At 43.1% G+C, this 27101-nt stretch overlaps 1 protein-coding gene across 1 annotated transcript in view; it reads right to left on the bottom strand.

The window, feature by feature from the left end:
- LOC124795955 (inactive tyrosine-protein kinase 7-like) overlaps positions 1–25501 on the bottom strand; it is a gene marked incomplete at its 5' end in the record, with an annotated part of 453772 nt that extends 428271 nt beyond the window's left edge. Inside the window, one exon of the mRNA XM_047260035.1 lies at positions 25402–25501. Coding sequence (XP_047115991.1) covers positions 25402–25501 — 100 coding nt within the window. The remainder of the gene's footprint in view (positions 1–25401) is intronic.
- Between the last annotated feature and the right edge of the window lie 1600 nt (positions 25502–27101).

Here is a 27101-nt window from a genome sequence, read left to right as displayed (position 1 = left end):
ATGAAGATGAAATGGGAGATATGATATTGCGTGAAGAGTTTGACAGAGCACTGAAAGACCTGAGTCGAAACAAGGCCCCGGGAGTAGACAACATTCCATTGGAACTACTGACGGCCTCGGGAGAGCCAGTCCTGACAAAACTCTACCATCTGGTGAGCAAGATGTATAAGACAGGCGAAATACCCTCAGACTCCAAGAAGAATATAATAATTCCAATCCTAAAGAAAGCCAGTGTTGACAGATGTGAAAATTACCGAACTATCAGTTTAATAAGTCACAGCTGCAAAATACTAATGCGAATTCTTTATAGACGATTGGAAAAACTGGTAGAAGCCGACCTCGGCGAAGATCAGTTTGGATTCCGCAGAAATGTTGGAACACGTGAGGCAATACTGACCCTACGACTTATCTTAGAAAATAGATTAAGGAAAGGCAAACCTACATTTCTAGCATTTGTAGACCTAGAGAAAGCTTTTGACAATGTTGACTGGAATACTCTCTTTCAAATTCTAAAGGTGGCAGGGGTAAAATACAGGGGGCGAAAGGCTATTTACAATTTGTACAGAAACCAGATGGTAGTTATAAGAGTCGAGGGACATGAAAGGGAAGCAGTGGTTGGGAAGGGAGTGAGACAGGGTTGTAGCCTCTCCGCGATGTTATTCAATCTGTATATTGAGCAAGCAGTAAAGGAAACAAAAGAAAAATTCGGAGTAGGTATTAAAATTCATGGAGAAGAAATAAAAACTTTGAGGTTCGCCGATGACATTGTAATTCTGTCAGAGACAGCAAAGGACTTGGAAGAGCAGTTGAATGGAATGGACAGTGTCTTGAAAGGAGGATATAAGATGAACATCAACAAAAGCAAAACGAGGATAATGGAATGTAGTCGAATTAAGTCGGGTGATGCTGAGGGAATTAGAAAATGGCTCTGAGCACTATAGGACTTAACATCTCAGGTCATCAGTCCCCTAGAACTTAGAACTACTTAAACCTAACTAACCTAAGGACATCACACACATCCATGCCCGAGGCAGGATTCGAACCTGCAACCGTAGCGGTCGCGCGGCTCCAGACTGAAGCGCCTTTAACCGCGTGGCCACACTGGCCGGCTGAGGGAATTAGATTAGGAAATGAGACACTTAAAGTAGTAAAGGAGTTTTGCTATTTGGGGAGCAAAATAACTGATGATGGTCGAAGTAGACAGGATATAAAATGTAGACTGGCAATGGCAAGGAAAGCATTTCTGAAGAAGAGAAATTTGTTAACATCGAGTATAGATTTAAGTGTCAGGAAGTGGTTTCTGAAAGTATTTGTATGGAGTGTAGCCATGTATGGAAGTGAAACATGGGCGATAAATAATTTGGAGAAGAAGAGAATAGAAGCTTTCGAAATGTGGTGCTACAAAAGAATGCTGAAGATTAGATGGGTAGATCACATAGCTAATGAGGAAGTATTGAATAGGATTGGGGAGAAGAGAAGTTTGTGGCACAACTTGACCAGAAGAAGGGATCGGTTGGTAGGACATGTTCTGAGGCATCAAGGGATCACCAATTTAGTATTGGAGGGCAGCGTGGAGGGTAAAAATCGTAGAGGGAGACCAAGAGATGAATACACTAAGCAGATTCAGAAGGATGTAGGTTGCAGAAAGTACTGGGAGATGAAGAAGCTTGCACAGGATAGAGTAGCATGGAGAGCTGCATCAAACCAGTCTCAGGACTGAAGACAACAACAACAACAAAACAACAACAAACGTCACCAGTGACCAGTAACTGGTGCCTCCCCGAGATGCGTTCGCGGCCGCCGTGTAGTACGCCTTGTGTAGCGTGTAGTGTCGGCAGGCAGCGCCAGCCGCCGCGGGCGACTCTGGGGCGTGGAGAGGCCTCTGCTGCTGCTGCTGCTTCTCACGGCAGCCCCTCGCCCCCGTGACGTGACGTGACGCCCCCCCCCCCCCCAGTCCCCCTGCGCCCTCCATAGCGTCTGCCGGGTCTTCTCCAGCCACAGGCGCAGGGCATACAAGCGAAGCATCGTGTATCATTTGGCGGTCCCCCTCCCCCTCACCACAGCTTGCTCATACATTCGTTACTTTCCATTCAGCTCTTGTAACACCTTCACAAATAAATCTAAACTTACCAACCGTGGAATTTAGATCTCTTTTCTTTTAAAATAACTTCTAAAATGAATTCTGTTTTGTTTGAAAATACACTACTGGCCATTAAAATTGCTACACCACGAAGATGACGTCCTACAGACGCGAAATTTACCAACAGGAAGAAGATGCTGTGATATGCAAATGATTAGCTTTTCAGAGCATTCGCACAACGTTGGCGCCGGTGGCGACACCTACAACGTGCTGACATGAGGAACGTTTCCAACCGATTTCTCATACGCAAACAGCAGTTGACCGGCGTTGCCTGGTGAAACGTTGTTGTGATGTCTCGTGTAAGGAGGAGAAATGTGTACCATCAAGTTTCCGACTTTGATAACTGTCAAATTGTAGCCTATCGTGATTGGGATTTATCGTATCGCGACATTGCTGCTCGCGTTGGTCGAGATCCAATGACTGTTAGCAGAATATGAAATCGGTGGGTTCAGGATGGTAATGCGGAAGACCGTGCTGGATCCCAACGGCCTCGTATCACTACCAGTCGAGATGACAGGCATCTTATCCGCATGACGGTAACGGATCGTGCAGCCACGTCTCGATCCCTGAGTCAACAGATGGGGACGTTTGCAAGACAGCAACCATCTGCACGAACAGTTAGACGACGTTTGTAGCAGCATGGACTATCGGCTCGGGGACCATGGCTGCGGTTACTCTTGACGCTGCATCGCAGACAGGAGCGCCTGCGATGGTGTACTCAACAACGAACCTGGGTGAAGGAATGGCAAAAACGTCATTTTTTTCGGATGAATCCAGGTTCTGTTTACAGATGATGGTCGCATCCGCGTTTGGCGACATCGCGGTGAACGCACATTGGAAGCGTGTATCCGTCATCGCCATACTGCCGTATCACCCGGCGTGACGGTATGGGGTGCCATTGGTTACACGTCTCGGTCACCTCTTGTTCGCATTGACGGCATTTTGAACAGTGGACGTTACATTTCAGATGTGTTACGACCCGTGGCTCTACCTTTCATTCGATCCCTGCGAAACCCTACATTTCAGGAGGATAATGCACGACCGCATGTTGCAGATGCTGTATGGGCCTTTCTGGATACAGAAAATGTTCGACTGCTGCCCTGGTCAACACATTCTCCAGGTCTCTCACCAATTGAAAACGTCTGGTCAATGGTGGCCGAGCAACTGGCTCGTCACAATACGCCAGTCACTACTCTTGATGAACTGTGGTATCGTGTTGAAGCTGCGTGGGCAGCTGTACCTGTACACGCCATCCAAGCTCTGTTTGACTCAATGCCCAGGCGTGTCAAGGCCGTTGTTACGGCCAGAGGTGGTTGTTCTGGGTACTGATTTCTCAGGATCTATGCACCCAAATTGCGTGAAAATGTAATCACATGACAGTTGTAGTATAATATATTTGTCCAATGAATACCCGTTTATCATCCGCATTTTTTCTTGGTGTAACAATTTTAATGGCCAGTAGTGTAACTTTTAAGTACACATTCCTCTTTAACAGACATAAATCTTCGTATCTTATTGCAGTGATAATATGAAGAGAAGAAACCATTCATTTCCATTTACAGTAATCACAGGGATCTTTAACAGCTTTTAAACAATGCAGAAAGAAATCTGTGTATCCCGTTGTCCGAGCTACAATAAAATTTTGCTATCCACAAACTGGGATTAAATTTCTGTTATTTTTTCTACATTTACGTGATTACTCTGTTATTCACAATAAAGTGCCTGGCAGAGGGTTCAATGAACCACCTTCATGCTGTCTCTCTACCGTTCCACTCTCGAAAGGCACGCGGGAAAAACGAGCACTTAAATTTTTCTGTGCGAGCCCTGATTTCTCTTATTTTATCGTGATGATCATTTCTCCCTATGTAGGCAGGTGCCAACAGAATTTTTTCGCAATCGGAGGAGAAAACTTGTGATTGAAATTTCATGAGAAGATCTCGTCGCAACGAAAATCGCCTTTGTTTTAATGATTGCCCCTCCATTTCACGTATTATGTCCGTGACACTATCTCCTCTACTTCGCGATAATACAAAACGAGCTGCCCTTCTTTCTACTTATTCGATGTCATCCGTCAGTCCCACCTGATGCGGATCCCACACCGCACAGCAATACTCTAGAATAGGGCGGACAAGAGTAGTGTAAGCAGTCTCTTTGGTAGACCTGTTGCACCTTCTAAGTGTTTACGTGTTTAAGTGTTTAGTTTAATATTGGAACTTCTTAATAATGTAATTCACAAATTATTTCACTTTCCATCGGAAAAAGTGCAAGAGAAACATTTTAAAAATCACATAATTTTACATTGACTTATTAAGGGTAAGACACTGTTTAACTGCGGAGGGTGTTCCTTACATTTGAAGATAATTCACCAGTAAGTAGTTAAATTTTACGAAGTTTTCCGTAAAAGTAGTTCAGTATGGAAGAAAATCATCAACTTCTTTTGTATGCAACGGAAAAGGATAACAAAAATTTATGTGGGGAACGAAAGAAACGCGTTGGACCTCATTTCCACTACCGATGACAGCACCAATTGAAACTGACACGCCCCCAATATAATAGTGTCAGATGAAAAAATTTGTACCCAGCTCTGAGGTAAAGGAGTTTTATTATTTATCTATTAAAAAAAAAAAAAAAACAGTCTGTTGGCTTCTATCTCGGGTTCTTCGGCGGACGCTTGTCTGATGATTTTTCTGACGTTTCGCCAGCAAGAGTGGAGGGTGAAGCTCTGAAAATGCCACCCACTCGAGCTGGCAAAACGTCAGAAAAATCATCAGACGAGCGTCAGTCGAAGAACCCGAGATAGAAGCCAGCGGGCAATTTGTCAACAAGTGGCTACGAAAGTCTAAGAGCTTTGTATATAGAAACACTATAATAAACGTTTTGTTATTGTAAAAATGCGGCGGAACACAATTAATACTGAAAACGCACACATATGGAAGTGTACGCAGTTGTGGTCTACAGTTCAAAGGTTGGTTTGATGCAGCTCTCGACGCTAGTCTATCCTGTAGAAGCCAGTTAGTCTCTGAAAAGCTACTACAGCCTCATTCTTTTGAGCCAGCTTGCTGTATTCAAGCCTTGCTCTGCATATTTTTACCCACTAAATACTCTTCCACTATCAAGCTGACTATTCCTTGATGCTTCAGAATGCGTCCTATCAATCATTCCCTGCTTTTTGCATAATTGTGCTATAAATTTCTTTTTTTGAATCGTAGACTATCCTGTTGCGTCCCCGTCTAATTTAGCTGGACTCAAATTCTAATGAGGACAGTATTTGATACGAAAGTCAGTGTGGTTTGAATTACACATTCGCAATTACGTCAAAACGGATCGTTTCTGGACCCGTCTTTACTGGGGCGTTTTCGCTACTATTATCGTATATTTTCTCCGTATCAGGATTTCCTACTAATTGCGATACACCCGGCATACAAATTTTTCACTAGGATCCTTTTGGCGCTCCCGTCAGGGTGGCGCTCGAAGCTGCCATTTGTGTAGCTTCGGCCTTAAGCCAGCCTTGCACACACGTTGCTGCGACATAATATGCCGAGACCAGCACCTCTTCTGGAATGCCATTTCTTGTTAGAACGTGTTAACGTTGTAGAAAGTGCCGGTGCAGCATAAAACATCCATGGCGATGACTTTAATATTATTATTAGTCATGCTATGAATGTTCCATGAACAAACTCTGTGCCCCTTTCCTTGCCAATACGACAATAGTCTGATAAGTCTGGCAAAAAATCAAGAAAAAAGGTTTGTTTCGTAAAAAACTCACCTTACTTCTCGACATACGCTCCTTCGAGATCAAGCAATCCACCAACTTTATCATCCCAACGGAAAAATGCGTTCTGCCAAACTCTGCAAAATACTCGTTCACTGCAACTATCACTTCTTCATTTGATGAAAACTGCTTCCCAGAAGGCCAAAGTTTCAAGTTAGGGAAGAGGAAGAAGTCACCTGGGGCTAAGTCTGGTGAATAGGGGTCTTACCAGCTGATAAAATGGTTTTTGCCTTCTTCGATGCACTTTCACCAGTCTTTGCCCATTGACTGTCTGCCGTTTTAACTCTGGCGTATTATGATGGGTCCAGGTTTTGTTAGCAGTCACAGATCGACGCAGAAAGTCTTGCAGATTCCGATTAGACATCGCCAGACATTGTGTTGAAATGTGTTACCGGATGCGCTCTTCGTCGCTGTGAGCAATCGCGGCACCCACCTCGCACGCAGCTTCTTCACACCCAGTTCCCCGTGCAGTTCACTCAGCTCAGACGCCTAGTCTCAGCAGTCTCATGAGTTTTTATTCGGCGGTCTTGCATTACCATATCATGGATTTTGTTAGTTTTTTCCTTTGTGGTGACCTTAACTGAATGACCGGAGCGCACCTCGCTTTCAGCGGTTGCTCGATCACATTTAAATTCATTAGTCCAAAAGTAAATGACCCTGAATGATGGTGCAGTGTCACGTGAAATTCATCCAGTTCTGTTTTGATCTGTACGGCATTCCAGCCCTTCAAATGTAAATGTTAATAACAACACGAAACTCAGCTTTCCCCATTTTCAGTCGCAGGCGACACACTGACCAATTGATACGGCTATTAAGAGTGAACTGTCCGTTGTTCATTGTTGAAATTCTTTATACGATCCTTCGGAATAACCATGCTAGTCAACCGTGAAGGAGCAACAAAACGTTCCATTTTTTCATACGCATTTACTTAATTTATTAAGTCACCCTCGTAACACTCGTAATGTTTTTCCATCAAAGTTTCGAGATTTCGCTTTAGAATCTCGAACCTTGGAAATTTTTATGGATAGTGGGGTGCCGGCCCATTGACCCAAATATCAGCCTGGAGAGCCAGAATCAGACATAGAAGTTTACTCCCCTAGGAGGTTTGGCTTCACTACGCCTCTCACCACAGGAAGTCGTGTTGGTCTAGCGACGATATTTGTCTTGTTTATGTTTGTTCCCCCCCCCCCCCCCCCCCCCAGCCACCACTTTTTCACATCACTGACACGAAATTATTGACTGTACGAAGGGCATTTATCACGGTTTATTTGTCACCTCGGAAAAATAAAGTTACGTAATTATTTTTGTGCTTATTTGCAGGTACATGTCTGCAACACTGGTGCACAAGGAAACCCTGCACCACTTTACCGTATGCCATGGTGCTTCGAAGATTGGAGTATAGCACTTCACTGATAATTTGCCCAAGAACATATTTCTTTTAGATTTATTAACTACATTGAAAACTCCTCCTGTGGAAACTATGAGGGGTCGAGCAGATAAACAACATTTACTTCTTTCGTACTTATGAATTTGTGTATTCTGTACTATTTTATGTTGTTACAATATATTGTTGTATTTATTCCGCCTCTTACAGTTAGCACGCCAAATGGCGAGTACCTACAGTTGTAAAACCACCGTGGGTTACCGTAGTCTACAATACATAAGCGTACACTACGGTAGATTTCCAAGCAGCTTTGGTCAGTTAAGATAGTAACCACGTTACGTGTATGTTAGGTGTGTTGCATATCTATTGGACGATACCTCATTTCGATTGTTTCGTCTGCTAATGCGGTCAGTGTTTCACTAGATTTCCCTACAAACATGAAGCGGTGAGCCATGTAGAAAATGACAGGATATATAAAGGTCCGCGTAACCTACCGAACGTTTTTGTTGTACATTGTTACCCTCCTCTCTGTTACTAAACGTTATTTACAAAAAACTGAAATTATCAATGTTTAATTCAGATTTTATTAAAAAATGGTTATATGTAACGCAAAACAGAGGGATGTTGTAGTAAAAATGAAAAAAATACAGATTTATCGTGTAGCGCTAGAAAACGCATTTTCTTCCCAAAAAAGGTAAAATTAAAAAAAAAAAGACTTTCGCACTTATCAATAATAACAGTTAACTCTTCCCTTCGATCATGGTGAAGAACATTCTATTGAATACAAAATAACGACGATAACTATAGAGATTTTTTTATGTTTGTGCATGTATACTGTACTTGTAGGAAAAGAATTGTCTTGGTTACATAAAAGCGCTGATGTTAAATAACCAGCTGATTTTTTTACTTGTAAGATTCAATTTATATTTTGTGAAAATTGAAAACACACAGTGGACCAACACTGATCGATGTGCAGTTCAAATCATGTGCAAAACAAAGAGAAGTCGCATCCCATACACTCATTTATATTTATTTTCCTACCAATGCTACCAATATTCTCGGTAAGCTACTGCTTACTACGTCATTTATGTACTGCACCAAAACTACCGAACAACAGTTTTGGAAGGGCGCAACACTAATAAGAGTACCCGTCCCTAATGCGAGGTCGAAGTCGGATAGCTATTTACGAAACGAATAACCAATTTACACATTTAATAAGTATCCTTACTACAGGGGGTCCAAAAAAATGTGTCCATTGTTTAAAAGTCCGTAACTAGCAAACTAATTGACAGAGTTGTCTCATCTTTGGTAGTATAATAGTTTGTAGTTCCAGCAATCGCCACAAAAGCGTTGTATTGCCTTGTTTTGTTTTGTCAGATGACAGTCGCCAGATAGTCAGTTTTTTGTTCTTAGTTGCACCTAGTTACTCGAGTGAACATGGCTGGCGCAAGGCTTACATTCGATGAAATAAAGTCAGTTTTGAAGTGGTATTTTAAGTAGACAGCAAAGTGGAAGTGCTACATACCACGATTGCTACACGCAATGAACAAGGACGACCCAGATCGTAGAATGGAGTACTGTGAGTGGTTTACTAACATGGTGCCCAACGATGAAGAGTTTGCAGAGATGATTGTGTGGTCTGATGAGGCACAGTTCAAACGCAATGGTACAGTAAATCGCCACGATTGCACCTACTGGTCCGCCGAAAATCCGAACGTCCATGTAGACAAAGCCGTGAATTTGCCAGGAGTAAATGTGTGGTGTGAGTTGTCTTACCGGGGCTTGATTGGGCCATTCTTCTTTAACGGCACGGTTACCGGTGAGGTGTACCTTCCGAAGCTTCAGGCATCCATTTTACCTGCCATCCGAGGCTTGTATGGAGACGGAACAGTTTACTTTCAACAAGATGGTGCTCCAGCCCACTACCAAAATCGTGTTAGGGCGTATCTCGACGAAAATCTACCAGGAAGATGGATAGGCAGTAGAGGTGCTGTGGAGTATCCACCACGTTCCCCAGACCTAACTCCTCTGGACTTTTACCTGTGAGGAACACTAAAGGACGTCGTTTATCGACAAAAGTCACGGACATTGGATGAACTTCGAGAATCCATCGTACATTCATGTGCAAATATCCAACTGAACACGTTGCAGTCGGTAGTTCGTGCTGCAGTTAGGCGGCATCGTTTGTGCGTGGATGTTAATGGTGTCCATTTCGAACATGTACAGTTATATCTTTAAGTTGGACTTTAAGCTACACTTTCACCAAAAATGAGACAACTCCGTCAATTAGTTTGGAAGTTATGGACTTTTAAACAGTAGATACATTTTTGGACCCCTCTGTATTTTACCTAATAAATTAAACTAATCACTGCTGGACGTTTCCTTATATTCAAGTGTACTGACACAATTGGTCATTGCACCGAACAGACAGCCGTGACAATTTGTCCAAAACACGCCGCACATGTTCTGGACTTCATGTCCCTCGATTGCGACCGCAAGAGACTCGTACTGAGAAGTCGCCGATCGTCTAAAAGTGCGCCGTTCGTAACGATCTTCGCTCTGGCTCGCCGCATTTCCGGTCAGAACACTCCTCTGATTGCAGCACTTCTCCCGGCGACGGCACAGTGCGTGTGGCAAACAGCGAGATTATTCGGTGAAGGCGGACTGGGAACTGCCAGGGGCGATAACATTTCCTTCATCGACTGGGAGCGGCGGCGCGAGTTATTTCGCAATTTAATTTCGGACATTAGCAAATGAGATTACTCGCGAGGAGTGCCTCTGGAGAGATTAATCCGCCGCGCCGAGATTCCAGTAATTACATCTGCAGGGGACGCGGGCGCGTTTATTAAATACGCCACGTCACGGCGAGTGCCGGCCGAGGCAGATACGTCACTGGAGGAAACCCGAACATCTCACCGGAATTGCAAAGACCTTATTTATATACCGGAGCGTACGGGAGGAAGAGGTAACGGAGCTCCTCTGAGACGCCTCGCCGCTGAAGATAGCACGGCGTCTCTGCCTCGTCCCCCGCGTTTGAACCTCCAGACGCTCCACGATACAGTCCACAAATAATTATACAGCAATACGCCACTAGCTTTGATACAGCAACATGAGTGTAGTAGCATTATTTTTTCTTTTGGATAATAGTGTTTGGTTTGGTTTCATGTCGACTCTCTCTGACCCTTTCATCTCAGTGTACTGTATGTATAAATCGCAATGCCTCGCTCGTGTTTACCACATTTCACATCTTCGACACTGTCTATTACTACCCCACTACTGTCCATTCTTCTGGTAAAGGTTTTGCGTAAGTTCCTTTCTGTGCTTTTTATTCCTATAACCACTTCGTTTTGCACTTCATCCATTCCATTAACGTTTTGCCATCTTCCTGTAGTGGCTCTTACTCTTATAGTTAATGGAAAAATCTTCTGAGTTGTTGGGCCGCATCATATTCCAATTTTCCAGCATCCGACATTTCTATTCCCCCGCTGGGATCATTTTCAGATTTCAGCAGATGGACGAAACATCGAGAACTGGAGTAGTTTGACGACGCGGTCTAACAAGTGAGCAGCTTTTCCAACAATGATAGCGGCCACAAAAGCTTGAAGATTTACGTAAAATACTTTTCGTAATGCTCAGAGTTGTACAGAAGATGGGTGTGGAGAATATGTCGGATGAGAAGAATTAGCCAAATCACTGACTACGGCGAGGGCAGACATTCCACATATACTGACTACATGGTACTGACTTAGTTTCACTCTGGTAGTCAACAAGCCTTGTTGACTTTTGTGGATATTAGTGATGAAAATAATTTATTAGCAACCTTCATATTTACGCTATGGAAGCGACAGCAAGCTTCAGTACGTTTCTAAAACATCAGAGCACATACACATCTGCAGATATCGCGCAGAGGAAGATAATTTTTGTGATAAACGTACCATACCTACTTAGTTCGTATAACCTACCATTTTTATAAGAATTTTTGTTATTGACACGTATTTTGTAACCATTACATAGGGATCAGTCTTGATAAACTTTAGCCGATAAAGTTGTTTCGTATCGACAGCTGGGGCCTCCAGCTGTTGCACGGGGTTCTCGTATTACGTGAGTAAAAGCATACCACCTCTGCACTGCAGAATTACACGGGTCGCATCATGTCGCATAAATAATGCGATTGATTCGTGACTGCACCATGCTTAAAAACGATTTCTCATTACGCCACAAACCGCCAACGGCGTGCTCTCAAATTTCTGTCCTATTACCATGCGCTGCTTATTCACTTGTCTATTTTACCGACATATGAGATTATGATTACTTATAGATTTACGACCGCAGTTTGAAAGAGAACAGTACACAAAATAAAAAATTAAATTATGAACTGTATATTTTGGGTGGAAGATGTGGTCGAATGCCTCGACGATGCAGCACTCTGACAGTGCCACCTCGTCCTGCATCCAGTGTCACCTCGTTTCCGTGACTCACCGGGAATGCTTGAGGAATCAATTTTGTGAAACACGACAACGCTCGAAACACGCAGGCGTTTGTGTGAAAACCCACGTTCTGTCTGCGTGCTCAATCGCCCCAGTATCGACGTATGCTGAGTCTACTATTACGGCCACAGTTGACTACTTCCTCAATCATTGTCAGGGAAAAGTAATGTTTCCCATAAAAGTACTATCAAACGTGTACTTCACACTGTACAGAGAGCAAAAAGAAAATAGTTGTAAGTTACGTTTGAAAGATGTGGTATTTTATGCTTCACAGCTGTCCTTCAGGATTCTTTCATTTCTTTTTTTACTAATTACTAATTACGTTCATCTTTAGACAGTACCTAAATTTAACGACGACTCGATCACAAGTGTGATACAATAATTATGTACAATTTCAATTAAATTATGATTAGGAGATGCATATAGTTAGATATAAATATATATATAGTTATATTATGCGGTAATTATAACGTTAGAATTGTAATATATCATGTGCATCGCTTCTTCTCGCAAGACAGCCTAAATCGTGACTACTGAAAGTCAGTGCTTAGTGTTGGACAAATGCATGTGTCATTGTAGTCGGAATGAATATATAACTTTTATCTTTATGCCATTCACGAATTACACGGAATCCTAATATTTCGCTAATTCGTTAATATTTACTGCACTCGCGATATACGTGGCTTTGGTGATAATCACTCACGTCGATAATCGTAATTGCGACCCTGAAACGTCCAGAGGGTAGTTGTGCATATGTACGGGCCAGACGATTAAAGAGTACATGGATTTTAATTAATTGTATCTATGTATGTGAACTTAGGCAGGCAAACACCTGATCGAATAAATTATTATGTACACCACATTTATGGATATATCGACATTTGCATAGTAATATAAGTGTTAACGCTAATAACAGTTATTTAGCAAATTACTGCGTATGTTTTGTTTCAGTCTGTTCGGTTAAAGTTTTGCCTGAAAATACGGCCTGGTGTACATATATTTATACTTATTCTAATGTATTCAAATATTGTGAGATTATTTCTTATGTTTATAGCCCTGCATCGTTTTCAGCATAGATGCGCACCTAATGTGGAAGGATTACTTTCACGTCTTCTCTGTAACTCATCATGTTAAGCCTCCGTCTTGTTTGACAAATGTAACAAGAGTTTCGGTTCTCATTTCTGATTTTATACTTCTATTCTGGATCTATTAAATTCTGAGAAAGTATCAATTTTGTGTTGAGAAGCTTCACTGTTTTATATTTTCGGCGCGGTATCGGATATTTCAGTTAGTTTTGTGAAGAGCGTGTGCTGTTGTCGCGGATATTTTGCCTGCGTATAGAATAACCGCATATTTTTTTATGTTTTTTAAGCATCTTCTAGTGAAATAATCGAAGTCTGAACAGGAGCTATGGTGAGAAAAAAATGTTTCATATCTCACTTAACAGCACAGAGGACAACATAAAATGATGAGCCAAAACATTATGACCACGTACTTAAAAGCTCTGTTGGTCCATCATGGGCAGAGGACATCGGCTGGTTAAGTAATTGTCAATGTCAATGAAATTCACCTACAGCCGCGTAACTTAAGATATTATTTTATTTTATTTCGATGGCTACCAGTTTCAGCATTTCACTATGCCATCTTCGGGCCCCGTATGCATCTCTCCAAATAAACGAAAATGTCATACAGAACCATAAATCTCTGGATGTCGTGAATTCAATCGTTATACTGGTGCTTGATTCGAAGACTTGATAAAAACTCTGCTATCAAGAACATCATCGGCGAACAGCCTTGTGGTCCGGTTACGACGCTAACCACTAGATCATTTATTTGTAAATAGACAAGAGAGCCTGTAACAATTCCTTGAGGTCGCTCGACATTAATTATACGCCTGAAGATTCCGTTTAGAATCGAACGCATTCCGAAAGTCAAGGAAGTCTGTAAACACATCATACGATCGATGGCGGTAAGTGGAAGCAGTGGGTGGGACTAGACGTCAGCCCCAAATTGGATGACAAATAGAAAACAGCGAAATTCACGTGTGCCTCTCTGCAGGCAGAGGCGGGAAGGTAGGCAGATGGCCTCAGTCTGATTGGTTATTCAAGGAACACTGAGCTATGCTGCGTCTTAGTACGGCCTCTGCTCTGCCGTTGGATTTTGGTCCATCAATTCAGCACTCACGTAGCGGGACGTGTAGCTGGCCAGAACAATTTGGCATTGAACTAAGTATCTTAAGGTGAAATGGAAAGGTAATAAAATGTATTACTTTGTGTGGATCCGTGTTTCGACTGACAACTGGGGTTGTACAATGACACAAGATAAATAAACGCACTCAGTACTGTTGTTACAAGACGGCTCGTCGCTGTCGGTTGCCGACACACGGGAGCACCGCAGCCGCACACCCAGGCTGGCCACCCTCTGGAAAGTTGGGGCTGCGCTGCCGCTGGGCAGGCACGTCACGTCAGCGCTAATGCGCCGCCCGCTGTCGCCTGCATAAATCACACCGGGGGCACGCCACGCCGTGCCACGCCGACGCCCCCTGCCCCCGGCCTCGCCTGACGGCGCTGTGGACCGCGTCCCCCACGGTCATCCAGCAGCCTGCATTCTGATTCTCTGAAGACGATTTTTTTGTTTTAATTTTATTGACCCGATTCTTCCTCGCGGCACATCACATAGCGTTTGTTCCTCAGCTCGTCCGTCCTCCAGAGATTTTATCCTCTGATCACCTACGTCCTGTACAGTCTACTAGAAATCAGTGTCAATAGCCGCGCGGGGTAGCGGCGCGGTCTGACGCGTCTTGTCGCGATACCGGCGGACGTTGGAGTCCCTCGGGCATGGGTGTGTGTGTTGTCCTTAGCGTAAGTTAGTTCAAGTTACATTCAGTAGTGCGTAAGCTTAGGGACCGATGACCTCAGCAGTTTGGTCCCATAAGACCTTACCACAAATTTCCAAATTCCCAGTTCAATAAATGGTGGCTCCAAATAGCGGCGATTTGGTCTGACATTCCTACATTTATATAGAAATATAAACTCTGAGCCATGTCTGTCTTTTTACTGACTGACAATGCAAACGTTTACTTTTGAGTGCTACACACTGTACGCACACTGTAGTTCGGCCGTTCTTGCCGAGGCTGCTAGGAGCAAATGTAGGACAAATGGTTCAAATGGCTCTGAGCACTATGGGACTTAACTGCTGTGGTCATCAGTCCCCTAGAACTTAGAACTACTTAAACCTAACTAACCTAAGGACATCACACACATCCATGCCCGAAGCAGGACTCGAACCTGCGACCGTAGCGGTCGCGAACTTCCAGACTGAGCGCCTAGAACCGCTCGGCCAAAATGTAGGACATTCTAATACAACTCCACTCCCAGCATCCCTTGCGTGAAGTGTCGAGTTACAATGAGGGTATAATACCTCAACATCTACACTCCGTAAGTCATCTTACGGTGAGTGGCAAAGGGTACATCTGGTAGCACTACCTTCTTCTCCCTTTTCTCTGGGAAGAACGACTGTCAATAAACCTGAGTGTGGGCTCTTAATTTCTCTGATTTTCTTGGCGCTGTCACTTCCCGAGATCCATCCGGAAAGAAGTACTATGTTACCCGAATCTTCGTGGAGCAAACGCTCCAGGAATTTCAATAGCAAACCTTCCGGTGATGGTCATCACCTCTCTGACACCAGAGGCTCAAATGACATGAGCAGCCGGAACTCTAAGCTGCTGTGAGACTACCTGGCCTGAAGATATCATGTAGAAATAAAAATTGATGATTTATTGCGACCTGCACTTTCTATTTCTTCAATTGCAATATAGTGTCCTGTGGTTCCTAAATGACGGCCAAAATTACTGTTTAATAAGTGTTCTGTAAGCCATTTCTTTCGTGAATTACTTCTATTCGATAAACCCTGTATCTATATACCGTATATACAATAGGACAAGACGCCCACTGATCCCTTCTGTACAAATGCACACGTACGCTCGACCTCGAGCATGCACGGCTATAAGCAATATGCTCGAGTATTGAGGATAATGGAGAGGTAAGTTGAAAATCTGAAACGGTCAGAGACCGAGTCAGGATGGCCGAAGCTGTTAGGGCAACAGCTCATGATAAGCGGTAAATTCGAGTTCAAGTCCCAGTCTGGCACAAAATTTCAGCTTTCCCCATTGTCTTTGTTTCATTAGATTCACTTTTCTTTAAGATTCTGCGAGTGGGTCTCAGACTGGCATTTTCTTTTCGTATTGTTCGTTTTTCGCGATCATTCCACTTTAGGTTGCTCCGGATGGTTGCTCCTAGGTATTTTACAGTAGTTGCTGTTTCCAGTGATTTCTTGCCAGGAGTTTGAGCGAACAGTGGTGATCTCTTCGATTACTCACGCGCGATACTTTAAAGCTCAACACCAGTCTCTGCTCCAGTCGTTGTTGCTCTGCCGACCTTCCGGCAGTTTGCTACAGTCTTCTAGTGTAGCAGGTAGAACAAAAGCGATATATCTACAATAAACAGAAAAACCTTCTACTCACTATCAGAGAAGATGAAAAAAAAAAGATTAGAATAATATGAATGTACCACAACGGTATCTAGCACATACGTCCGAAATCGAAAGCGTAAGACTGAATTTTATTTACGATAGCAACAATCGTTGACTTTAAAATAACAACGAAGAATTCCATGTCCAACGATGTACCAGATATTATTTATTACCTAACTGTCTTGTCACCTAAAACTAACAGGAAGCAAACATGAAAGGAACGAAGGAAAATTAAGGTTTAACGTCCCGTTGGCGACTGCGTCATTAGGTAAAGAACTCAAGCTCGGATTACGGAGAGACAGAAAAGCAATGATCCGGAATTTGCCTCAGACTATTTAGGAAAACCACAGAAAACCTAAAGCAGGATGGCTGCATTAGGATATGAGCCTCTATCATTTTGAATGAGAGACTAGAGTTTCATAACTGCACCACTTCACTCGTTGACTAAGCAAACATTGTTGTTGTTCTTGTGGTCTTCAGCCCTGAGATTGGTTTGATGTAGCTCTCCACGCTACTCTATCCTGTGCAAGCCTCTTCATCTCCCAGTACCTACTGCAACCTACATCCTTCTGAATCTGCTTAGTGTATTCATCTCTTGGTCTCCCTCTACGATTTTTACCCTCCACTCTGCCCTCCAAAACTAAATTGATGTCTCAGGACATGTCCTACGAACCGATTCCTTCTTCTAGTCACGTTGTGCCACAAACTTCTCTTCTCCCCAATCCTATTCAATACTTCCTCATTTGTTATGTGATCTACCCATCTAATCTTCAGCATACTTCTGTAGCACCACATTTCGAAAGCTTCTATTCTCTTCTTGTCCAAATTATTTATCGCCCATGTTTCACTTCCATACATGGCTACACTCCATACAAATACTTTCAGGAACGACTTCCTGACACTTAAATCTATACTCGATGTTAACAAATTTCTCTTCTTCAGAAATGCTTTCCTTGCCATTGCCAGTCTACATTTTATATCCTCTCTACCTCGACCATCATCAGTTATTTTGCTCGCCAAATAGCAAAACTCCTTTACTGCTTTAAGTGTCTCATTTCCTAATCTAATTCCCTCAGCATCACCCGACTTAATTCGACTACATTCCATTATCCTCGTTTTGCTTTTGTTGATGTTCATCTTATATCCTCTTTTTAAGACACTGTCCATTCCATTCAACTGCTCTTCCAAGTCCTTTGCTGCCTCTGACAGAATTACAATGTCGTCGGCGAACCTCAAAGTTTTTATTTCTTCTCCATGGATTTTAATACCTACTCCGAATTTTTCTTTTGTTTCCTTTACTGCTTGCTCAATATACGGATTGAATAACATCGGGGAGAGGCTACAACCCTGTCTCACTCCCTTCCCAACCACTGCTTCCCTTTCATGTCCCTCGACTCTTGTAACTGCCATCTGGTTTCTGTACAAATTGTAAATAGTCTTTCGCTCCCTGTATTTTACCCCTGCCCCCTTCAGAATTTGAAAGAGAGTATTCCAGTCAACATTGTCAAAAGCTTTCTCTAAATCTACAAATGCTAGAAACGTAGCAAACATTATACCTAGATAAACAAGCCGTAATGTAAGCTATCAATGCGGAAACTTCTATCGTAATCTACTTGTATGCAGAAAGTTATTCCCAGTATAGATGCTTATGAAAATAATGAAGTACGTTGTAGTGAAGCTAAATGGTAATTTTCGAAAATCATACCAGCGTGAAGCGAAGATTGCATTCTAAGAAGGGGACTGGCAAGACACGAGGAGAGCTATGGTTGGGAGCGAGAAACGGTGACAATCGTAAAACATTATCTAAGACATCTGCACGAAACAACTGGACAGAATTCAACCAGTTCAAGCAATTCTCGCTGCAGAGCCAGTTTGCCAGCACTGCTGTCTTACCCATTGCAGCGGCAGAGATAAGTCGAAGGGGAGCTTTGCACCGCGGATTCGACTTGCTAGCACACCTACCGCGGCTGCTGCTGCTGCTGCTACTGCCGATCGACTCGGGGCTTCCCCGTGATTGTGTTTCGGACTGGCGACACAACTAGGATTGCGTAACAGCTGAGCGCCGCAGCCGCACTGCAGGGATACTTGCCTCTACGGCCAACCCAACTTACGGATGAGTGACTAATACACACAGCTGAGATCTCGCCGTCACCGCAGCCACATCGCTTACCTTGTTTGCCTTTCTCCCTTCACGCTGCCGGCGTCGCCACTGTGCACCACTACTTCCGCTAATTTCTTGTGCAACCACGGCTCGTCCGCTTCTCCCACGTGTAAACTACACGAAATATTTGCATTTTGCCAAATGTTTGTAGCGAAATCAAGTCAGCGCCGCTTCAAAATATTTTCATAAAGCACAGTTGCTTCAGAACCACGACCTCAAATCATTATTAATACCAACTCAGGTATTCTGTTTCCGCCCTGAAGATAATCGTTCATTATCTAAATTTCTTAAATATTAATACATAAATGATAACTCGCCGATCAGCCGTTACTATACTTACTGCTCAAGTTTCCAACGAAACTAATTATCGTCTAGCTCAGGGGTCTCCAAACTACGGCCCGCGAGCCGAAACCGGCCCGCGAGGGCCGGCAAACCGGCCCGCGTTAGCTGGCCGGATATCCCCGGTATCCGGCCCTCCAAATACTTGAGGTGGTGCCTATACTGCCAACAATTGAGTTTCGAGGCCTATCGTGACCAATACACCGCGACATTGTCGAAGCTCTATCTTTACAAAGCGGAAGGTCATGGTTAAACTTGTGGCTATCCACAATAAACACACACACCATTCTCCTTGCGATAGTGAAAAAAAAAAAGAAAAAAAGAAACACGGTTAACAGATTAGTTTGGCGGAAACATTTTAAGTAAAAAAATTCTTTGCATTTTATTCTACTCACGAGTCTGGTGCAACTCTTGCACATGGACGCCACTTCGGCGACTAGCCTTAGTAATCTATCATTATGGAAGATGCTTCTTAAGCGAGGTTTCACTTTCTTTACGTATTTCGATTTTCAGATGTTCCTTGTCTCTTTGAATTCAAACTCTGAATTGTCTCACACCTACTAGTACAGCGCATAAAACACTAAAAAACTCGTGAGACACTCGCAACATAGACACAATCACGCAACAGAACTGTCAAATATATGCTCTGGCTCTGCTACTCGCTACAAGGCTACATAATTAAACTTATTGTTGCGCTGCTTGAAATAACGATGCGTTGCCATACTCAACCTGTGTTACGTCTTGTGGTAATAGTGTTGCTAACAATGATTTTGAGATTTCGTTAACTTTGCAGGACGCTTTTGTGAAGAATGTGCAGTGACATACTTTTTTGTCGCTGAAATTCACCAACATAAAATATGCCAGAAATTCGGTCAAGTACGTTCACCAATCAAAATTATGTAATTAAATAAAAATCGTAGTTCGTTTCAGTGCTAGCTATTCCCACAACCTTAGATTTTTGCGATTTCATCTTTCCTTTAGCCTTACATTACGGTGATCATGGAGTGCTAGGGCTCTTTAATCCCACTAGGTAGATCTTGGCCCTTATGACTGTGGAGGAATCAATGTGGCCCGCAGACTAAAACGTTTGGAGACCCCTGGTCTAGCTGATCTGCATATGGTTCTTCAATTTCTCCCGGCGTACTCCATGAAGAAAGAGTTCATCACGGTTGAACACGTGGCTGTTCACCCGTGAACTCTTTCGTCATGATCTGTATATATTTACAAAGCTACGTCACAGGTTCGAATCCTGCCTCGGGTATGGATATGTGTGATGTCCTTAAGTTAGTTAGGTTTAAGTAGTTCTATGTTCTAGTGGACTGATGACCTCAGAAGTTAAGTCCCATAGTGCTCAGAGCCATTTGAACCATTTGTTCTGTAACTCCTTGGACGTTATGCTTGTTTAAGCGCAAATGATGGCTTCTCCAATATTTCTGCATTTTCTCAATATAACTGTTTTCCCCTTGTATGTTCTTCTTGTACCGCAAGCACTTTTGACAGGAAACAAACAAAATTTACAGGTCACTTAAATGCATCGTATTTCCACTGCATGTACAGTAGTATAAGGCAAGCGTTTATCCAGAGGAAGAATACGAAGGCGAACAAAGAGAAGTGCTCAGGTTAATATGATGTCTGCTGAAAAGCAGTTCATTAAAACACGTTAGTAGAATCCTTGTAGATGTGGGCAACATGGGCTGGATGGGTAAAGGACTCAATCGAATGGCATAGCATATAGTGAAAATATTTAAATTTGTAGTTTTTTAACTTAATATTTAGTCGTGTCCATTATGGTACTGTCCGTTCATAATGGCATCCTGTAGGAAGTAACAAGGTTAAGGTCAGATACCTTCGGCGTGAAAGCACCCAGCATTTTTGGAAAGTAAAATAAATGCACCATATCATTGAATTTCTTGTTTCAGTACTGCTGAACACTGCACAGTTTGAGCTTTGCGTAGTTTTTAAATATTGCGAATAACTTCTAGTCTTCAATAGACAGATAATTATAGAAAAATAACCCAAAGACAAGAGTACCCGAAAGAGAGTTCAGAAATTACTATGATTTCCATTAGCAGCAGCATATGACATGTTTTGTAAAACCCGTGAATCTCTAGTCAGAAACAGCTGGCGACGGAATGAAAAGGATACGCTATAAAATTAGAGGAGCGAGTCTAGTAAATTACCACTTACGGGGACAGTTTTTTGAAGCACAACATTTAATATTTTGCATAGGTTCGCGCACGCTCTAATTAGAGGAAGGCGAAGGCAAAATAAAATAATAAAAGAAAACAGATGACTAATAAAATGTGAAACGCTTCGTTTTTTGAGAAACACTGACACACACCACCATACGTGGTATGGATCAATGGCGTATATAACAGCAAAGTGTTTCAAGGTGTAATGTACCCATCATTAGTAACTAGTAACTTTGCGCAAAATTGTATTGGGGGGAGGGGGGGGGGGGCGGCGGCGATTGGCTTATGGTTCAAACGGCTCTGAGCACTATGGGACTTAACATCTATGGTCATCAGTCCCCTAGAACTTAGAACTACTTAAACCTAACTAACCTAAGGACAGTACACAACACCCAGTCATCACGAGGCAGAGAAAATCCCTGACCCCGCCGGGAATCGAACCGGGGAACCCGGGCGTGGGAAGCGAGAACGCTACCGCACGACCACGAGCTGCGGACGCGGCGCCGATTGCTTAGTGAAAATAACAAAGATGATTCTTTTTTCTCCCATAGGTATTTGCAATGGTTAGATGTGTCCCGTAACGATATTCTCTTCTGACCAACTCCTTCCATCACAGAGTACTCCGCTATTTGTTAGATGAATTCCAATTGCTATTTTTTTCCCTACAGTATCTGCCCTCTGTCCAACACAAACAAAAATCTCTCGTTCTGGGAGCAGGAAAGCCGTATTACAAATGGGTATACTCTTTGATTTGTGGTTTACATTTATTTCTTTGAAACACATGCAAAAAATTAAGAGCCTCTTGTGCATAAATAACTAGTTGTGATCATATACATATATAGTTGAAATGCAAAAACTTACGCGGTTGACAGTTATGAAATGGTGTTCAGACGCTATCTGCTTCATTATGGAAATATACGGAACGTGAAGCAATCAGAAGCAAAGGCAGTAGCTAGCTCCAGGCAGCTGAGAAACACGATTCGCGCAACGAAAAGAAATTCATTTGACTCCGGGGAGCTGGAGATGGGTGGTGGTGAAGTGCTGGCGTCACCGTTCGCACACACTTGAGGTGATTTCGTAAACATGATAGAGCCGCTAGCTCTGGCTATTACATGTGAGGAGGAAGACAAAGAAAAAGACTGCGTGCCTATGATTCACTTCATCAGTATTTTCAGAAATCAATGCATACATCAGAGGTCTGATTTGCATACAGTTGGCCTGCTTCGCCAGAAGCAAATGGAAGCTTGTACAGGTGAGAGCGTCGCTACGTTGTAAATTAACAAAAGAATGCAACACAGAGCCGATGCCCGCAAATGCTATTCACTCGCACGCAATTCTTAAAGTAGATGCACTTAGGAAATCCTTTGTATCGAGTTTCGTACACCACGTTGATACGGAATACTCACAGCTTCATTAATCCATCATTCACGTGAAGAACGACTGTCATTAAGCTTCCGTAAGAACTAGAATTTTTCTGATTCTACCGTCATAATGAGTTCACAATTTAAAATTGGTTACCCCTCTTCGTTCACATTTCACTGTCATCGGTAGTGAAATCTCAGCAAAGGTGGAAATAGAGCTAGTACGAGTAATAAGTAACTGTACACAAGAAAGTACCTTAAGGGTCCAGCTACAACTATGATGCATTGTATGATATCATAAGGAGACTGCCAGAAGCCCGTGTTAACGGCATACGAACAACACTGAGCACTGAAGAAATACGATACTTCTCTCTTGCTATCCGGGATTCTTCTGACACATTTTCTCATCCTTCTGGCCCACAATACATGTGAAGTATTTAGTACTAATTGTTTTGTCTGTCGTAAGGTAATAAAAAAGAGAAATCCTTTTTGTGTCTCAGAAAACAAATGCCATAACCTTTCAGGCAGATGAAAAGGGGCAGTCTTCTTTTGGTGAACGGCCGTAAGCATCCTCCTACCTCACTGACTGCTGTTTGTAGTTTACCTCGAAGTGGAGGACCCACGGCCCAAAACAGTTGGATTCTTTTTAGAGACCCAAACATGCAAGGAAACTTTGCTTCCGCAACTGCTTTCAATCGACATTCAACATGTACAAAAATCGCCTTACACGAAGCTTTCTCATACTCATTTCTTTATGTATGATGTTCTGTACGCTTTCTTCTGGTAGGCTGAATAGCGTCTGGCATTTCATTCACTATTTAATCATCAATATTGCAACAGCATTTTGTTGTTATCTCTACGGTTTCATCTGTGGTCGCAGGTTTGGGCAACCATCGCGTCAGTCATGTTCGATGGACTTTCGGCAATGCTCATAATTCAGCACTAAGTTCCAGCTGAAAATAAAACAGCAATCTCCTTATAAAACTTAACCTGCTGTGGATGCCAAAAATATTTGTTATAACACAGCATTCCAGTTTACCCATTTGAAAGTAATTTAAATACAACACAAGTACTTTACAACGTCGTCCAGAAAACCTTTTCCGTACGTGATGCTGCGCTTGACTTACGTTACAGCACGGATCATACAGCAATAAGAAGTGCCAATTTTCACTGACGAGGAATAGATACAAAGTTTTAATCATCACCTCGAAAAAATAAAATTACGTAATTATTTTTGTCTGTTTGTAGGTCAGTGACTCCAGATTGCTTTTTTTCTTGCAATTTTGGGGAATAATTTTTGAGGAAATTTTTTGGGAAGAAAATTTCGTTACCCGGGAAATATTTTATGTATCCCAGTCTTACTACTAATGCGCTCTCTGATATTTTACTTTAAACAACAGATACTTAGTTTTCTAGATACTGAATACCTTTAACAGTCTTTTCAGATCAATCGATACACCTTCCCTTTTGTGGGAGACGTTAGGTTCACCACGGTGATATTTTTCCATGACTTCTCTATCATGTGTACGTGCCCATTTCGACCGTCTGACATGTCTATCGACTTTCGTGGTTAAAAAAAATGGCTCTGAGGACTATGGGACTTAACTTCTGAGGTCATCAGTCCCCTAGAACTTAGAACTACTTAAACCTAACTAACCTAAGGACAGCACACACATCCATGCCCGAGGCAGGATTCGAACCTGCGACCGTAGCGGCCGCTCCGCTCCAGACTGTAGCGCCTAGAACCGCACGGCCACTCCGGCCGGCTACTTTCGTGGTCGTCTCGAGTTCTGAGGAGCGACCATATTGGATTTCGTCGTTATAGTTAAAGCTTGCATTTGATCGGTTTTATGCTATAACGTATTTCCTAAGCATATATGGTGTTCCCTATGAATATTGACGAACTCTCGAAAACGCGTCGGTAATGGTACGACTGGTTACAATTTAATGTAAGGTAATGACAGATCGGTGGTTAAAATCCTACAAGAGGTGTAAGTAAAAAACACAAGCATTGATTTTGTATGCTCACAGCAGCATAGTTGATAGAGGTATCGAGATGCGAAATGAGATATAGGTGGTGCGCTAATAGTAAATCAATACAACAATAAAAAAATCGCGGAGAGAGCAAACGTGGGTCCCCTAGAGAAGGTTTTTTATTTTTCTGTCGGGCTATTTTTTAATTACAGATTAAAAATTTTACTCTATGTACTAAACAGTGTATCCTAGTTCCGTTAGGATATTTTGTGTGACTTTCCAAACTGCAGTGCTATCTCGTGGCTAGTTGTGGTGTTACGATCAATGAAGTTTCAAAAACAACCGTGTAGAAAGTCAAAGTGGTAGCATTGCTGCAGCTGTGAGTGTAACAGTACGTATCGGAAAATGGCAGTGGAGCAGTGAGGCAACATCAAGTTTTTTGTGGTGCCCCCCCCCCCCCCCCCAGCTGGGAAATATTGTACGATTGAAGGTCGAGGCGGTCGGAAGCGGCTGCAGACCGTAAACACGCTTCGCGCGACCCGCAGGCCGAGTTGCCGCGCTCTATGCAGCATGCACGGCCTACGCTACGAAGGTAAATCCTCATCCACCCTCTTTTAAGCAAAGTTTGAATCACAATAGCTACATGCGTTACATCACTATACGCGTCTTTTCCAGAGCGTTCGAATGATGGTAAAAAAAGTATAGCGTCCCATTTAAAAAACATGTACTTGCCTCATTATCTCGGTCAATATAAACGTTGTGATTATTGTGCATGTACCAACGTATGTGCCCCATAGTCCGCTATCATTCACCGAAAATCGCATGCCGATACGTGCAATCGACTCCGGAATAAAGGGGGTGTTACGTCTTACGCGACTCACCCTGTATATATATTTTAAAAAAAGCACGTAACTTCATTTTTTCGAGGTGATTATTTCGAACTTGATGAACACTCCTCGTACTTTCTATGTCTGTGAGTTTCACGGACGACTCAGCCGACTGTAGTGAAGCCAGATGGCAGATGAGCGCGGCGCTGTGGCTGGATTCGCGCAGGTACTCACAGTGTATGATGAGCGAGACGGCGCGGCTGCGCAGCGAGAAGCCGGTGGAGGTGTTGGTGGCGATGCAGGCGAACTCGGCGGCGTCGCGGTGGCGCAGGACGCGCGTGAAGTGCAGGTAGGGCCCGCGCTGGTGGCGGCGCGTCGTGTTGGCCAGCCGCGCGCCGCCCGCCTCCCAGTAGTAGCTGATGGCGTCGGGCCGCGAGGCGCGGCAGCGCAGAGTCGCAGGCCGGCCCTCCACCACCTCCGTGTCCGACGGGCTCTCCGCGAAGTAGAAGCTCTCCTGGGACACCGCCGCGCCTGCGCACCACACCACGCGTCTCTTAACATGCGAGCAGTGGTTATCACAATTCCTAATCATACTGCATCTGCTGTGACCCTGTTGATGGATGAGATGCTACGGAACGACCACCATATAAAATGGCTACTCTTCGGAAAAGGGCACAATGTGTATCACGTTTTATCGAAACCAAATCGTACATGCACCCAAACTTCAAAAGTACCGAAGAGATCCGTCGTCACATCCACCAACGTGTACACTGCACGAGAAATTTATAGAGATGGTGGCAATCTTCGATAGAGGGAGGCACAGATAACTGAAAACATCTGAGGAACACTTCGATCGTGGATCCTCCCATAAAGTCTACTCCTACTACTGTCAAGCAGTTACAGCTGCCTCAACAGCACACAAAGTCGTATACCAAGATTTGCGTTTGTACACTTACAAAGTGCAATTGTTAGAGGCACTGGAGCGAAATTGTGGTATAACGTATCGGTACCATCTCACGGACGTCATGAAGTTGGCAACGGACTTGCAGATTTCCGTCAGATGCCGATAACTGTCGTGCGGGACAGCGTCCTCTGCTGCTGCGATGTGGGGCGGCCACACACCCCACTCGCACTGGCGCTACTCAGACGCCCCCTAGTTGTGGCTCCGACACCATCGTTTCTGCTATAGTTCAGAGAGCCTCATCCCTGTTACTACTGCATTAGCTGGACTCACTTATTCGGAAAGTAAGGAAAGATCGGTTGCGAAATGGAAACCACAGTGAAAATCCGTGCACAGGTGGGTTGGGCAGTCCTGAGAACTATATTTTATTATTTATTCGTTAGTAAGGCTAATTATAGTTTTACTATTTAAGCAAATAAATTTGTTCTTTATAAACCAAATTTACTCAGCCAGAAGCATAAAAACTGAAATTAAATTTATAATATTCTTATGACAATATTATTATTTTCAATCCTGCTGACCCAAAAAAATATCCAATAGGATGAGAAAGAGAATTTATTCCCTAAATAATAATCAGATAAAGATTTAATGAAAATTGACATAAAGATGAATGTTGTTCCATTAAATGACTTTGGTCCTAACAATGTTTTAAATTCATTATGTAAGGTTAAGTTTAGTTTATTTCAGATAATATTAATTTGTATGCCCGTCGGTCGCGTTACGTCGTTCTTTTTAGTTCTGAGCACACAGGGAGCACATTAAGATATCTAGAACAATAGTGTCTCCCGCCAAGTACGAGGGCAAGGTGATAAATTTCGCCTGAAGCTATGCAACCAACATTACATAACTGTCGTGCAGTTTCTTCTTCGAGACAATTCTCAGCCGCATTCTGCACAGGCAATGAAGATGCTCCTGCATCGTTTTCAGTTGGAAATGTTTGATTACTCACAAAACAGCCCGTAACTGTCTCTGA

The sequence above is a fragment of the Schistocerca piceifrons genome, chromosome 4 (assembly GCF_021461385.2).
Source record: "Schistocerca piceifrons isolate TAMUIC-IGC-003096 chromosome 4, iqSchPice1.1, whole genome shotgun sequence".
Classification (NCBI taxonomy): Eukaryota; Metazoa; Arthropoda; class Insecta; order Orthoptera; family Acrididae; genus Schistocerca; species Schistocerca piceifrons.
Note: the sequence above shows the minus strand (reverse complement) of the source record. Positions and strands in the feature narration are given on the sequence as shown.